This window comes from Cicer arietinum, chromosome 6 (genome assembly GCF_000331145.2).
Source record: "Cicer arietinum cultivar CDC Frontier isolate Library 1 chromosome 6, Cicar.CDCFrontier_v2.0, whole genome shotgun sequence".
Lineage (NCBI taxonomy): Eukaryota > Viridiplantae > Streptophyta > Magnoliopsida > Fabales > Fabaceae > Cicer > Cicer arietinum.
In genome coordinates this window covers 10,381,961-10,397,629 of record NC_021165.2, presented here as the reverse complement: position 1 = coordinate 10,397,629, position 15,669 = coordinate 10,381,961, and the positions used below count along the sequence as shown (strand labels likewise).

At 30.4% G+C, this 15,669-nt stretch overlaps 2 protein-coding genes across 3 annotated transcripts; one reads left to right on the top strand and one right to left on the bottom strand.

The window, feature by feature from the left end:
- Positions 1-4,809: 4,809 nt before the first annotated feature.
- On the top strand, positions 4,810-7,144 carry LOC101498965 (xyloglucan endotransglucosylase/hydrolase 2). The gene is made up of 3 exons (XM_004504324.4): positions 4,810-5,174; positions 6,205-6,398; positions 6,610-7,144. The coding sequence occupies exons 1-3, from the start codon at positions 4,884-4,886 to the stop codon at positions 6,977-6,979; spliced, it is 855 nt and encodes a 284-aa protein (XP_004504381.1). The 5' UTR covers positions 4,810-4,883; the 3' UTR covers positions 6,980-7,144.
- Positions 7,145-8,917: 1,773 nt separating this feature from the next.
- On the bottom strand, positions 8,918-14,653 carry LOC101498638 (uncharacterized). Of its 2 annotated transcripts, none has more exons than XM_027335695.2 (9): positions 13,696-14,653; positions 13,273-13,375; positions 12,602-13,164; positions 12,202-12,304; positions 11,193-12,118; positions 10,949-11,051; positions 10,253-10,839; positions 9,428-9,526; positions 8,918-9,354 (listed from the first exon to the last, which is right to left on the bottom strand). In XM_027335695.2, exons 1-9 carry the CDS (start codon positions 14,539-14,541, stop codon positions 9,274-9,276), a joined length of 3,411 nt encoding a protein of 1,136 aa, XP_027191496.1. In that variant the 5' UTR covers positions 14,542-14,653; the 3' UTR covers positions 8,918-9,273. The 2 variants fall into 2 exon arrangements, with proteins under 2 accessions (XP_027191496.1, XP_004504380.1); XM_004504323.4 differs by having other exon boundaries at positions 11,193-12,106; positions 13,696-14,652.
- Between the last annotated feature and the right edge of the window lie 1,016 nt (positions 14,654-15,669).

Genomic DNA, 15,669 nt, shown 5'->3' with positions numbered 1-15,669 from the left:
ATAAAATGAGATGGACTGAGTGGACTTTACTCTAGACTAGTAGGACTTTTATCAAACTTATTTATTCCTTCATTTCTCTTCACAAATAAACGAGAAAATAACATAATCTTATCAATTTGTAGCCGTTTATTTTTATTTTTTAATCTTGTTTTACCCAACTGAACATATTGTTGAGCCTGAACTTATGAGAGTATATATTGCAAGCTACAATGACATTGAGTTCCCTATGTTCAGACTTCAACTAATGTAAATTATATTGCAAGGCATTTCTGAGTTTGATGGTTTTTATTGGTGTTGCATGAAGTGTTTTTCTTTAATTTAATTTTTTATGTTATAAAAACGTTTTGTATGGAAAATAAAATGTTGATTTTGGAGATTATGTTGCAGGTTGCAACCACAAAAACATTCAAGTACTTATGGTATATTTTGTTTAACATTATTTACAGAAAAATCAAAGAAATTACAGATTTCATTATCACCATTTCTGGTTTTTAAACGTTTAACTTACTTTGTCTTCCACCCAATTTCTGCTTTCTTATGATAAATTACTAAACACCCATTTTCAATACAGAGTCAGTTAGATCAAAACTCAAATGCAACAACAGTTGTTGTGTTTTGGTTCATGGATCAATGATAATAACTACATATTTTAATTGGCAGTGAAATTAATTTTGTCAAAACTTTGAAGTGTAGTGAGCTCAAACATGCACTAAGTTGAAATTATTGCTTAGTAGTTTGTGTGGAAAGTGTATGTCTTCCTCTTAAAAGAGAATATCATGCTAACTAACATATCATCATGATACATCCATTATATTTAATTCCACAATAATTCTCATTAAATATTGTCACTACCCACTAATTGATGCCATATACCTAACTTTAATTCTTTCACCAAAAGCATATGCCATAAAAGATTGTGAGAAAGAAGTCTCATTATTGAGCTAGGGGAATGAAATCACATATTTTTTATGATCTTGCTTTTTCATGAAAGATGTTATTTGAAGAAGAATGAGCAGCTTTCATTAATTCTGTCAACAAAAAAAGTAGTTTTGATGAATTAATGTATACCTGTTTATATGTGAAACTATATATCATGTGGCCAACCAATTTAGTTGCATTCAGCAATTTCCCTGTCTATTAATTCTATACTCACATTCATCTCGTTTTTTAGCTTTTATGTTTCATGTAAACTTTATAGTCACTTGCAATAATAGTGCTTCCATAATTGGCTTTCTCAAATCAACTCTATAAACTCATTCCTCAACATCCTTAATTAAGTTTCACAAAAGGAAGTTCCCTAAAGTGCTTCAGTTGTATTTTTTCTCTATCTCAAAATAATTTTCACTTTATAATATTAATTATTTTTTTATTCAAATTTACTACATTTCTTACTACTCCTCTGACTACAATTAACAATAATACAGATATAATCATTTTTTAATACAACTAAATACAGATATAAGTTGAAACTTTGAAATAATATTTTTTTTTTAAATTCATGATTCCATCTTTGCCGTAAATTTATTTTTTTATCTCTATGTCTAACAAATTAACCACTAAAATTTGTATATAAAATAATTTATTCACATAAAAATCAGGTCCATTTGAGGTGGTGCTATATATCCTAACATTCATTAAAAAAACTAGTACTGATTTAAATAAGGCATCATCATTTTAGTGACTTTTCAAAAATAAAGGTCGGGAGATTCTGCTAGCTGGTTGCCATACTTTGATTCCCCATAATCAATAACTCTGACTCTGCAATTCTCTAGTCGGTCAAGGTTAATTAACATTATTACATGGAGAATGTATGGCTACAATTAAATAACGATTTTATTAAACGTTAATAAGAGTTTTATATTAAATATAAAATATTTAATATTATTTTAATTTTAAATATAAATAAATAAAAAATTTGATTTATATAATTTTAAATTTAGGAATGCTCATGTTTTTTAATATATTTTTATTTATATTAAAGATTGGAAGAAGTAATATATAAGTGAGAAAACTTTTATATATATATATATATATAAATTATTAAAATTTTAAATAAAAATGAAGTGTAATTTACTTACCTCCGTATTGTGGATATAAATATATTTGCACATGGGATACTCTTAGTAAATTGATAATATTATTTAAATAAGAGTGTAATGTAATAATATTTTATTATCAAAATTAGCGTGACATATCGATATTCATGATGTTTTGTTGCCAAAACTTTTTTCTCTTGTAAGGCTTCCATAGATATTACAAAATGTGGATATCCGTGAATATATACAAATAACATAAATAATATTTTTATTTAGAAAATATGAATAAGTGTTACGAGATATTTATTAAATATTTAAAGATAAAAATATTATATTAAAAATTATATATTTAGTTTTTGAGAATTTAAAAATTGGTTTTTATAATACAATTTTTTTATTCATATTCTTATTAAAAATATTCTAAAATCACTCGTTAGCATAAATTAAGGATAAGTAATAAATCACTGCTAGTGGATTGATTTCTATTTAGATCCCTATCCATACTCTTGTATGGACACCCTTGTTCCAACGTTGATTTTGGAAACGGTGAAGATCCTTACTCAATATTTGGACCATTGATCAGAAAATCAAACTTTCCCTAGCTGTTGTAATTGTGACATTGAAGGTTAGGTTATACTTTATAGTTGAAGCACCACTAATTTGTGTGATTAATAATTTATGTATTTTGATATTGATATGCACCGGCGTAGTCTCGTGAGATATAAATGCATATTGTATAGTTTATATATTCGATGCACATCCAAATTTGTTGAGGTGTTGTCAGCATTGGAAAAGACAAATTAAAACTCAAAATATGCAACAACAAACGGAGACAAAGCAGAAAGAGTTATCAGCATCACCGATGTGGATAACCATATCTTTACTACTCTCGTGACTATCTATTTCTAACACCCAAAATTCATATTCTTATATTTAATAATTAATTTTTAATGCCTTAGAGTCGCAACACCAAAGCTTTTAAGATCAATTCTACATAACCAAATTGTAAGATGAGTACTGTTTGAAATTTTGGATCTCGTTAAGACATGCCCTTGTGGTAAAGCTGCATGTTAGATTTTTTTTTTCTTTTTTTTAACATAACTTATATTTTTTAAGGGTCAAATATATAATTTTTTAGATAGTAAGAGACTAATTTGTAAAGGGAAGAATATTTAATGTGAGTTTGGCAATGGTAAAATGCAAGTTTATAACGTATAAACTCGTATGATTAAAGTAAAATTATTTGGTAATAAATTTTTTTATAAATTTATAAGATTTTTTTTATGAATTTGAATTTTTTATATTATTTTAATTAGCAATTGAGTTTACAATTTATAATATAATATACTCTATCTTATTTTTACTTTATTATTTTAATTAAAAAACATTAATATTAATTAAAAATATTTTTAGATCATTTTGTATTTACTGATTGATATAATTATAATAATTTTATCAAATATTTTTAATTTATTTATTTAATTTATTCATTATCAATTATTAAGTAATATATTAAATATTACTATAAATACATTTATATCTACTATCAACTAATTTATCCACAATCTATTATTATTTATTAAACATAACATTAAACTTTAGTAATATCTATAAATTTTTAAGTGCAATAAATTTTTTGCCTAAACTCTCTTTGAACTTTATTTATTTATTTCTTTTTGTCGATCTCTAAACTTATTTCTAGCCTTATCTTTAGTTTTTTTTTTATATATTAATAGTTACACCAACCTTATCTATAGTTAGTCAATGTGATACATGAATTTTTCAAAAATATAAAGAGTAATTGACCAAATATTTGAACCATGCCACATGGCGTCATCTTATTGGATCCATAATTCATGATTGGTGGTCCTGTGTAGTACTAGAAATACCTTCATGGCTTTATTCTACATCCATACCACATCCAGTTGGCATCCATAACCAATTTTCAAAAGAATTTATTTTTCCAAATCATACAAAGATGGGTCTACCTCAATATTCAATAATTCAAAAATTCTTTTTATTTTTCATAGTAACACAATGGACACAAGTACAATCATTACTCGTATTACTCATATGGATATAGCATTTTGTCCACAAACTTAACAAACATATTTTCCATCTCCACTTTCAAAAAAAAATTACACATGTGATCGATCATATGTATGCTTCTAAACAAAAAAAAATTGTTTTTTTCACCTAAAAATATACGTTTAAACCAAGTAGAAAATATTGCCTCAACTCTTTTATAAATTTTCTTTATCCCTTTCTAAAGGAAATTTTCAAAAGCTTAACTATATTAATTATTTATTTCTCAACATACTAATTATATTATATATTTCTTTTACAATGTATATACTGTACAATACAAATATAAATTAGTCACTTTTAAATGACAGCCTCTTAATAAATTATCAATAATATTTTATTTTAAATAAATATGATTTCTTCTATTTTTTATGAAAAAAATTAAATTATAATTTAATAAACAAAAATTTATATATTTAATTTATATAATAAATTAAATATATTATATTTAAAATAATAATAAAAAAAGTTAATATTATATAATTTGTATGACCGTATAGTTTCAAAATTGGGGTGTAAAAAAGTTCCAAAATCCATGAAAGTATAAGCAATGCCCAAACAAAAGCTTCCAGCTTGAAAAGCTTGGTAAGCTGGCACCAGCTTTTGGACCCCCATCCCCAACTTATTGCTCCATCACAAGTCCCACCATACCTCTCTTTCTCTTCTACTACTATATATATACCCATTTTTCTAACACTTTCCCTCACATCATCAAATTCAAAATACTTCTTTCTCTTTCTCTTTTTTTTTTTTGTGTCCAAAATGGCTTCTACTTCTAATCATAATAACAATTTTCATGTGTTTATGCTTCTTTGCATATTTATAATTTGCTCTATGGTACCTACTTGTGCTGCTAACTTCTACCAAGACTTTGATCTAACATGGGGTGATAATCGTGCTAAAATATTCAATGGTGGTCAACTTTTATCACTTTCACTTGACAAAGTCTCTGGCTCTGGCTTCAAATCAAAGAAAGAGTACCTTTTTGGTAGAATTGATATGCAACTTAAGCTTGTTGCTGGCAACTCTGCTGGCACTGTCACTGCTTACTACGTATGTTTTTCTTCTTTTTTTTTACTTTAATAATTACTTTTATACAACTATTTTCATTATATTGCTCTTAAAGTTAATACTCTTTCCATAATTTTTATACAACCTCTTTTTGCTTGGTATTGAAATTAATAGTAATACAACAGTTATATATATGGATTATTTAATAATACAAGTATATTTAAAATGTGACACTTAAAATGATATGAAATGAGTATAAAATTTGTGGTATTACAAATTTAATCTTACAATTTTGAAGGACGAAAGCTAAAATTACTTTAGATGTAGTTATAAAATGATCATTAAGATTGTCACTAGTATTAATTTTACTCTTCCAGATTTTTTTTTTAAAACAATACTCATTTAATTTGATCATCAGTTTTTAATTTTCTTTCTCATGCTTGCTAGTAAAGTTATAGACTGTGGGTGTTTTTTAGAATTATAGCTAACTTTAGTATTGATTCTTCATGAACATGATTTTAGAATAAGACCATTATTGACCTACTTTTACACTTTAGACAACATTTTTCAAACTCAACTGTGCACTCACGAGAAGTTGTATTGTAACAAACCCATAAAAACAAGTTAGTGTAGAGAATTTCACTTTGATGTCAACAACATTTGCTTTATATATTCATTCCATGTTGCTTTCATGCATTGATGTATGTGCATTAGTTAATCAACTTGGTCTTTTTTAAACGGTGAATTTAATTTCACTTGCTCGTGACAGGGGAAGGTAGCTAATGTTGACTTTGGTCCAAAACATTTTTTGTACGAGAAATATTTAAGATCAATGGATAATGTCTTGGTTTAAAATTAAAAAATTCTTAAGTTTATCGAATATTTACAAATAAATTTTTTCTTCAATAATATTTGAAGCTTAATCTAGTAGCAAAATTTAATGAGAAAATAAAGATAATTTCATATAATATGTACTTGATTGTTACTAAAACAATAACATAACAAAAAAAAGAAGCTCTTTTTATTTTATGGCCATAGCATTAATAATAAATTTATATTTGATTTGGTACAGTTGTCATCCCAAGGGGCAACACATGATGAGATAGATTTTGAGTTTTTGGGAAACACAAGTGGTGACCCTTATATTCTTCACACAAACATATTCACTCAAGGCAAAGGTAACAGAGAACAACAATTCTACCTCTGGTTTGACCCCACCAGAAACTTCCATACTTACTCCCTCATTTGGAAGCCCCAACACATCATGTAAGTCACTTTTATTTATAAGTATACTAATCATTCATTTTTTTTATGTAATTTTGAGATTTATGAATAAATAATGTAATCAAATATTTATAACATAAATGTTTATTTTATAAGTGTTTATGTATAAATATCAAAAGATAAAAGACACTTAAATTGTTTTACAAGTAGTAGATAAATTTAAATAAGTTGCATGAATGGGATTGAAATGCAGATTCTTGGTTGATAACATACCAATAAGGGTATTCAAGAATGGTGAATCTCTTGGAGTACCTTTTCCAAAGAACCAAGCAATGAGAATCTATTCCAGCCTGTGGAATGCAGATGATTGGGCCACTAGAGGTGGATTGGTGAAAACTGATTGGTCCAAAGCACCCTTTACAGCTTACTACCGAAACTTCAAAGCCACTCAATTCTCATCCAACTCTTATTCAAATTCTAATAATGCTGAATGGGAAATAAATGAACTTGATGCTTATGGCAGGAGAAGATTGAGATGGGTTCAAAAGTACTTCATGATTTATAATTATTGTAATGATCTCAAGCGTTTTCCACAAGGTCTTCCTTTCGAGTGTACCCACTAATCAATTTTCTAAGAGATCAACAAAAATGTTACTGTTTCTTAAGTTTGATTAATTTTAATGGTCTTTGTAAAATATGTCTTAGATTATGAGGTTGTCTCTCATCCACCCTGTAAAGTTTATGGTTCATTTCATATAATAAAAGTATTATTCTAAGTTTATAATTTATATTGGGGAAAAAGACATTTACCTCTTAATTAAGAATAAATTAGATTTAATATAAAATTGTACATGAGTCTAATTCACGGATTGGGATAAATAAAACTCTCACATTGAAAAGAGATTATAAAAATAGATATTTTTCATTTTCCAAATCAATTTTATAATAATAAATTATATTTAATATAAAAATCTAATAAATGAATATTTTAAAAAAATACTACTATTTAATAATTTTATTGAAGTGAACACAAGTCACATTGGCTAGAGATATCAAATAAATGGTTTATAAAGTTTAAACAATATTCACATATTAAGTTTGATATTTTTTTTAATATAAATAGGCGATTAAGTCTCAGAGGCTAACTACCGAGATTCTCATACCGACAGTGAAATTCGATCTTTGAACCTTGTTAAATATGTGAGTTGAATTCTTATCAATTAAGCCAACGTCAATGAAATTAATTAAGTTTGTTGCTATGTTAGCAGCAATAGAAGAGTATACAAATTTTTTGGCATGTAGCAGGGTCGTAGGGAATGCTTCCTATAGAAGAAAACGAGAGGATTCTAATTCTAGTTAATAGGGGGCTTTTCAAATTCAATTCAATGGGTGACTTCTAGTTAATAGAGTATGTACTAATGTTTTTAAATGATGACAAATAACCAATAGATTTTGCAAGTTGTAAAGGCACTTTCTTATCGTATTCCTATCTTTATAAGAATTCAGATATGTAAAAAATATTTTTAGATTGATAAATCCAAACAAAAATTAAAGACTTTGAGAAAAATATAGAGGAGAAAAAATTCACAGACACAGTTGTAGAAGCAGTCCACGGGCAGCATAAACATAGGAAACCAAGATCCGTGACAACATCATTTTATTTGAATAATTCACACTAATAAAACGTGCCAATAGTTCTGACGGAGAATTCGCATGAATCTTATACTACACACATTTTATTTAATTTTGTTGGTCTATTAAATTTTAAATAATTAAATCATATAAATCTAATCTGATAGCGTGTATTCATAATTTATTATTAGAAATAGAATATAAGAACCTTTTTTCCCGTGACCCATCGCATGAATTTGACCAAACAACGACTTATGTTCTTTCTTGATTGAAACAAGGAAGAGTTAGAGCGAACATCATTCCACTGTATACTGAAAATAATCGAATACTTTATACCAACATGGCAACATGCACCCCAAAAATGTAGTGTATAATAAATGAATAAAAATAAATAAATAAATAAAATAAATGTTTGGTGTGTCTTTTATTAAGGCCAGCGTTAGATTTGTGACACAAACGAGTCCATATAGACATAGCTTGACAAGATACGTAAGTATAATGTCAAAAATAAATTCTTAACTCGAACTCCTTAAGTCAGCATTATAAGGATTTTACGAAACTTATTTTTTAGTAAATGGGGATAATTTTAATTCAGGGATGAATAGGTCCTAACTAATTAATATAGCCTAAAAATACTAAAGTGATCCGTGATCCATCATAGCTTGAGCTAATGTTGTCATGGATTTAAAAACTAAATTGGACTTTCAAATGGTAGAAGTTGGACACTTTACTCCTTAAATTATACAAATAAATAATTTTTTTTAAATTGAACGAGATACTAGTTAAGATTTATTAACTTAGTTATGATAACTTTATATAAAGTGTATCAATTAAATTTTCTTATTAAATCAATTTTAAATAATTCAATTTCTTTTTCAATTATTTATATTTTATTGAACTCTATCATACTTCTAAAGAAAACATCTCACTTCGACAACAAATCATTGTAACATCACAAAACTAAATTAACCATTTTCCATATACAATATTTGCTCATTGATGGATAATGGATAAGATCGTTTATGAAATTATTACACCGTTTATGAATATGAGGAAACAATAGAGATGAGGGGGAAATCGGAAAGATTCAATGAAAGCTTTAAAACTAATATGGGACTAAAAAAAAATTCTATAAGGTTTTTCTCTCGCTCACTTTTCCTCCTACTGCTAGAAATATCAACACACATTAACCCGCTATTTAGCTTTCCAACACAGCCCTGATATTTGTTTCACTCCTAAGGGAGAAAAAAAAACCTGCGTTGATGATAGATAGTGTAAGATGCAATTAGCCGTTTATCTGGCTGCCTGATTGAAAGACTTTTTCTTTAACATTATCTGAAAATTTGACACTTGGTCGCTGCAGACTCTGCATTAAACAAGCTAAAATAAACTATTTGTTTATTCAGAGAAAATTATTTTGGGAATAACAATGCACATACCGGTGTTCTGCAATGTATGTTAAGTTCATCATTCATCTGGCTAAGGCGGTCCTTTGCAAGTTGTTCTGTTTCAAATGCTTTCCTGCATGCTTCTAAAACCTGAAAATATAGACATACAAATGTCTTCGCTTAATTAGTATTTTCCTATTATTTTTATGCTACATTATTACTTTTAACTGATAGAGAAAATGACTGAATTTATTTAGCTACACCTTGGATGAACCAGATTAAGTCTGGAACATATGAACAATAAGAAAGTAGACAAATTATGACAATCAAGTTATAAGCTCAAATGCATTAAAAAATGACAATGGCAAAGTTACTTTGATTTTCTCACTACAAGGGGGTGCCCTCGTACTAGAATAGAGGCAGAATTCTCGAGGTAACCAAAGTGTTATAAACTTGTCAGATACGAAAGCTGTAGATTAAATATTTCACCCAAGAAAATAAATGTATACAAATCTCTCTAGATAGTTTTCCACAATATTTGACAAATTTTATCATAAGAGAGAAAAATAAACAATTTGTGAAATGTAATAATAGCAAGAGGCATTGCTGGGATATAATTATCGTCTTTATCAAACTTATCGGTTGAAGGGATTTACAAAATTGAGAGCCACCAAAAGCTTAATCATATGATAAAAAGCATTGCTCTTTTCAAAAACACAGGAAGCATTGCGAACAGATAAAAAGAAAAGTAACCATTTACAGGTATGATAAAATGATCAGAGAAGAAACAACAGAAAATGAATGATGTTAATGTACAAGTCATGTCAGTCTCTATCCAACACATTAGAGACAAGTCAAAGATCATGCGGCACTCACCTGGCTTCCGTCAAAAGCAGTAGTATTGTTGGCACTATTTTCTAACATGTTTCTGACATGGGATAGTTCCTTCATGAGGTCTTGGGCAACCTCTTCGGCATCTAGGAGCTGATTTCTAGAAAATTCGAATGCTCTTTCAGAATGAAGACGAAAAGAAACGCAGTTCAAACATGTGCAAAGCCCTCTGCATCCTCTTGGGTTTCTTCTCAAAATTCCTTTTTGGAGACCAGCCGCAGGGGATTTAAGTTGATCTGTGACTTTCAGTTGGGACAAGCTCTGACAACATCCATATGTTTCAGGTGGTTTTTCCTCATTGGTTTTTCCTCCATTTAATACGACATGTTCATCTTGTAGTTGAACCACTTTGCATGAACCATGTGATGACTGAAATTCAGGAGTTTGAGATCTTGGGCTTGAACTATTATTAATTAAATCACTAGCTTGAAACCCTGTTTCTTTTTTAGCACCAGAATTGCCATTTGAATCATTTAGGGGAGCTACTGGCAAGTTTGTAAATGATATTGGCAGAAATGGTGTTTGATCCAAAAGCTTTTGAAGTTTTGGGTGATGATCATTATTTGAAGGACCTAGAAGTGGTGTAAGTTAAGTTTTAATATCATGATACCGATTTAATAAATTGAAAAAGAATTACAAAGCTGAATGATATCTTCCAAAAGAATATGAACGGATGCTTACTGGGATTAGATTTCACAGTATTCAACAAAAATGGAAGCAATCTTTTGTAGTTGACAGATCCAGCATGTTTCAACAACTTATCCCGTGGACAACGATTAAGAACCTGTTCAAAATCACATAATCAAATATATTTCCAAGAAAAAAAATAAAAATAAGGGAAAAAGTATTGGCTTAATCAACGAGAAAGAGAGGCATAAAAGAATATAGGTCTTTTGGAGATATATAAAAGAATTATGGTTCCTACCGGTGTGGTCTTGGATTCAGATCCATTTTTAATAACACCAGCACAACTAGCATATTTGTTACTGCTTCCTTTTGAAGGCATCTTTGAACCATAAACTAGGCCATTCAGAAGACTTCCTGCTTTTTCACCATGTTCTGCCATGTCTGGTAACTCCGGTTTCTCAGAGATAATCTTCTCTGATGGTTGTCTAGGTTCTTCATTTGAGATGTTGACATGACTTAAAACCACATCATCATCGGTTTGGCAAATTGCAAGGCTGCTTTTTTCATTCTCCTCTGCATCTATCATATTAGCATCCAATTGGCTTACAGTCTGACCTTCAGGAGGACATCTGTTAACAGATTCATGCATCTCCAGATTCACAAACTGATTTATTTCATCACAATTGGTTGTGAAACCTGTTTCTTGGCTTGAATAGTGCTCAAATGAAAGGTTGAAGATATCATCACTAATATTAGGCAAATGTTGGTCTTTGGGTGGTGACTCCATATTGTGTTGTCCCAATCTCATGTTGTGTACTTGATTAAAGCCATTTGCGAGAATCTTAACACAATGAAAATCAGTCTTTGCTTCACTCAAACATTCATCATTAGAACCAATCACAATTTTCTCAGACTGTGCCTGAACAGAGGATGCAGATAAGCACTCATGAACAGCTTCTTTTACATCCAAATGCATTGGCAATTCAGAGAAGTCTTGGGAAGATATCAGTTTTGGCCTGTCATCATGAGATAACATAACAGCAGGATTAACTAAGATGTTTTCCAAAATAGTAGACTCAACTTTGTCGTGCATGGGGCCAGTGACAATAGAAGCTTCTTCACTTTGAGATGGCAAAGGAAGTTGGAATCTATTTGCATACAAATCCACCTCCTGTTTTCTATGATGAGTCTGATCACTGAACTTTGATGTACCTATAAAAACAACTAGCTCCTTCATTGTCCACATCTAACCAACTAACACCAAATGTAATTTATATTACGCAAGTGGTTGAGAACACAGTGGTTACCAGAGTCATCTTTGTTAAGATTCTTTAAAAATGGAAGCAACCTTCTATAGTTGACTGAACCCGGACTTTTGATCAACTTCCCGTGCAAATATGGTCTAGGCACCTGAATAGACATCCCAGATTACATGATATATCTAAGTTACCACCACATGTAAAACCATGTATATGTATATAATAGCAAAAGGAAGCACGGGTGGGGTATTAGAAACTCACTAGCCACTACAATGCAAACTTAAACATCTCATCACTCCTCAAAAAATATTTTTGCAGCTAAGATTTTAAACAAATTGTATTAGGGAGCATACTGCATATCTATCTATAATATAGTAAAGATCAAATACAAAATGTCTAACCCACAATTGGTAGAAAAAAAAGATTAGAAAACATTAGAAATTCTTACATGTTTATTCTTATGAGGTTCAATAGCATTCTGTTGGGTACTTCTAGTTGAATCCATAGGTTTGACATGACAAGCATTCTGAGGTATGCTCTGCATTTGGTCTACATTCAGCTCTGAATTATCATATATCTCAGCATCACAAGTCATCGGTATACAATCTTCATTCAAAACAACAAGCTGCTCTGAGGTACAAACATTGTGATTAGTATCCTTAGCACAATCAAAATTATTCTGGTGGATAGAATCTTGCTTAAAGTCATTGTGGCCCAAAGCATTTCCAACATCTCTAGCACTGTCAAAATCAGCAGTTGAATCAATCTTTGATTCACCCACGCATTTACCATCCACATATGCTGCAGATAAACACTTGCCATTCACTTCTTCCATATCTAATCGCATGGGTGAAGAAGTCAGTTTTGACACATTAATATCACGTATGATGCAACTGTCAGTCTTAACTTCAGGTGTTGTAGGTTCATGATTTTCAGATGACAAATGAAGTTCCAATCCCAGGCCATCCATTACCTTCTCATCTTTATGGCAAAGACCTGATTTAGGTATACCTATACAAATTATAAGGCCATTTAGATCCATCCCACATATCAAACTAAATCATCATCCACACTATGCAATCAATAAATAATAAGGGATTTTCAGCATAACACAATTACCAAAATCATCTCCCATAATATCCAATAGATACGGAAACAGCCTTCTGTAACTGACTGAACCTGGGGCTTTGAATAATTTCCCTGGTAAACGTAGTCCCCGTATCTGTATCAAGATTCCAACACCGGTTGTAAAACCATATTAACTTTTGACAGAGCAGCAAAAAATTCAGATCAGAATATCACATATTGCAGTACTTTGTAAACTAATGTCCAGGATACAACTTGTATAAATGCATCTAATCACATCTAGCAATATAAATATTTATCAAGATATGTTAAGCCCTAACCTATCAAAGTGACATGTCTTATAATTTCATTTGATGAATGTGTAAAAATGTTGTATGCACTTAAATTAATCTCGATTGTTTGACTAACCCATAAGCGGCGAGTAAAATAAAACTTGAAAGCGTGAAAGACTCTTACAGATTTTCTCTTGAGAACAGAATAATTTCTCTGGCTATCTTCAACAGGAAGCGCTTCTTCCGTTTTCCTTGCATCTCCGTCAAGTTTTAAGTTGCCACAAATCACAGCGTCGGGTGGTGTTGTTTGTACGGGTTCTTCATCAAAATCATCGATTTTCTCCATACAATAAACACCATCTTTTCCATCAATTTGCATGTTATCTTGCAATTTCCCGCTTCCATCTGAAGATTCAATGTTTCCCTGGTCGAAATTTGGAGTTTCACAAGAAAACCCTAAATCAGGAATATCAGTCACACCGTCCACATAAGTGCCGCTGTTTTCAGCACTCGTCGACGTTCCAAACCCTAATTCAGCTATTTCCTGATCGGAATCAGCGGAACTCCCATTGGATAACGCACTTCCGATTAGACAGGAGGAATTGTCGGCGTTTGACTGTGGGGAATAAACTCGCCTCGCGCGAAGGTCCTTCGTCGTAGCGGTAGGTAGGTCATCGTCGTCACGTTTCGCTTTCTTGCAAAGATCATTAAGGAGAATATTGTCTTCCGGATCTGATTCTGAATATTGCTTGCAAATGTCGTCAATGAGAATTTTGAATTCCGAATCAGAATATCCTTGCCTTGCACCGTTTCCATCAAAAGGAACTGGAACGGGAACGGGACAGGGTTCCACCAGTTTCGGAACGGGAACGGAACAGGGTTTCATCTGTCTCGGAAACCGAACGGGGTCGGGGCGAATTTGACCGGAGCGGTTACGGTGTAAAAAGAGCTGAGAACTGCTGCGGGTGAATCTACCAGAGATGGGCTGAGATTTGTGGCTCCGCTTGCGGGAGTTTCGGGTCACGTTCATGGCTGCTGCGCTCTTTCGAACAGTGAAATTTGGCGCCTAGTTATACGTATGTAAATGGCGGGAACAGGGTTTTGTTGGCGGGAATATATGCGTTGTTCTTGTCATTCCGCTATGAGACCTGTCTAAGTATATTAGAGCTATCAAAATAGATCCAACTCAATGGCCCAATCAATTAGTCCAGACTCTTAGTATGAGTTGAGCCATAAAAATTTAGTCTAACAAATAAGACAATTGTTCGTTTATTTTTTAATACTTGTTTACTATGTTTAAAAAATACTATTAGTTTGAAACTTTTAGTAGCATCATTCATGTTATTTTTTAATATTAGATTAAACTTTTTACTAACGAATTGAAGTGTATAGTTAAATTCTATATTTTGAGATGGAAGATCAATATTTCTTCTTAAAAATAACTGAGTCTTTTTAATTTAGTTTAATTAATTTTGATTATAAAATGGACTAATCGGACCGATCTATCAAGTGTCAAATTGATCCAATTTTAAAATTTTATGTGTTTCAAGAAATAAAATTATTAGAAAAAAATTTAGTAGCTGTTTTTTAATTTAAATATAAGATTAGATTTATGTATATAAATTTAATAAAAAGAGAGACTAGTGCTTTTGAAATAAAAAGAAAATTTAGAGTCGGAAGATGGACACCGGTATGGGTGACAAGATATTATTATTATTATTATTATTATTATTATTATTATTATTATTATTATTATTACATTTAATATTTTTTATCATGAATGGTGTCTACGTTTGAATGGTGTCTACGTTTAAAGTGGTCTCGTTCTATTAAATAAATTTTAAAAGAGTAAACAGTTATTTTTTAGTATCTTATATCTCTTTTTTCGCGCTTTGTTTTTAGTCTCTCTTTCTTTATAAGATAGTACTCTCTCTTTTCACTCCATAGTCCACACATTCTTCTTACTCTTCTCCATTTTCTCAAAAACGTTGCTTGAACAAATAAAATAAAATGCAACCATTGCTTTAATCTATTCAAATGAAGTAGATGAACATGATTTCGACACTTGCTTTAATGAAGAAGATAAACTATGGCAGAGGAGGCAAGAAATGTTAAGTTGCTTAGACGATTAAAGGGTCTCCCATCATTCCTAATCCTA

Excerpts from the sequence above, each read along its gene's own strand:
- LOC101498638 (XM_027335695.2), bottom strand. The coding sequence starts at position 14,541 with ATGAACGTGACCCGAAACTCCCGCAAGCGGAGCCACAAATCTCAGCCC. Across the intron at positions 13,165-13,272 it reads TATTATGGGAGATGATTTTG|GTATACCTAAATCAGGTCTT; the intron begins GTAATTGTGTTA and ends TAATTTGTATAG. Across the intron at positions 12,305-12,601 it reads AACCTCATAAGAATAAACAT|GTGCCTAGACCATATTTGCA; the intron begins GTAAGAATTTCT and ends ATGTCTATTCAG.
- LOC101498965 (XM_004504324.4), top strand. The coding sequence starts at position 4,884 with ATGGCTTCTACTTCTAATCATAATAACAATTTTCATGTGTTTATGCTT. Across the intron at positions 5,175-6,204 it reads GCACTGTCACTGCTTACTAC|TTGTCATCCCAAGGGGCAAC; the intron begins GTATGTTTTTCT and ends GATTTGGTACAG. Across the intron at positions 6,399-6,609 it reads TGGAAGCCCCAACACATCAT|ATTCTTGGTTGATAACATAC; the intron begins GTAAGTCACTTT and ends ATTGAAATGCAG.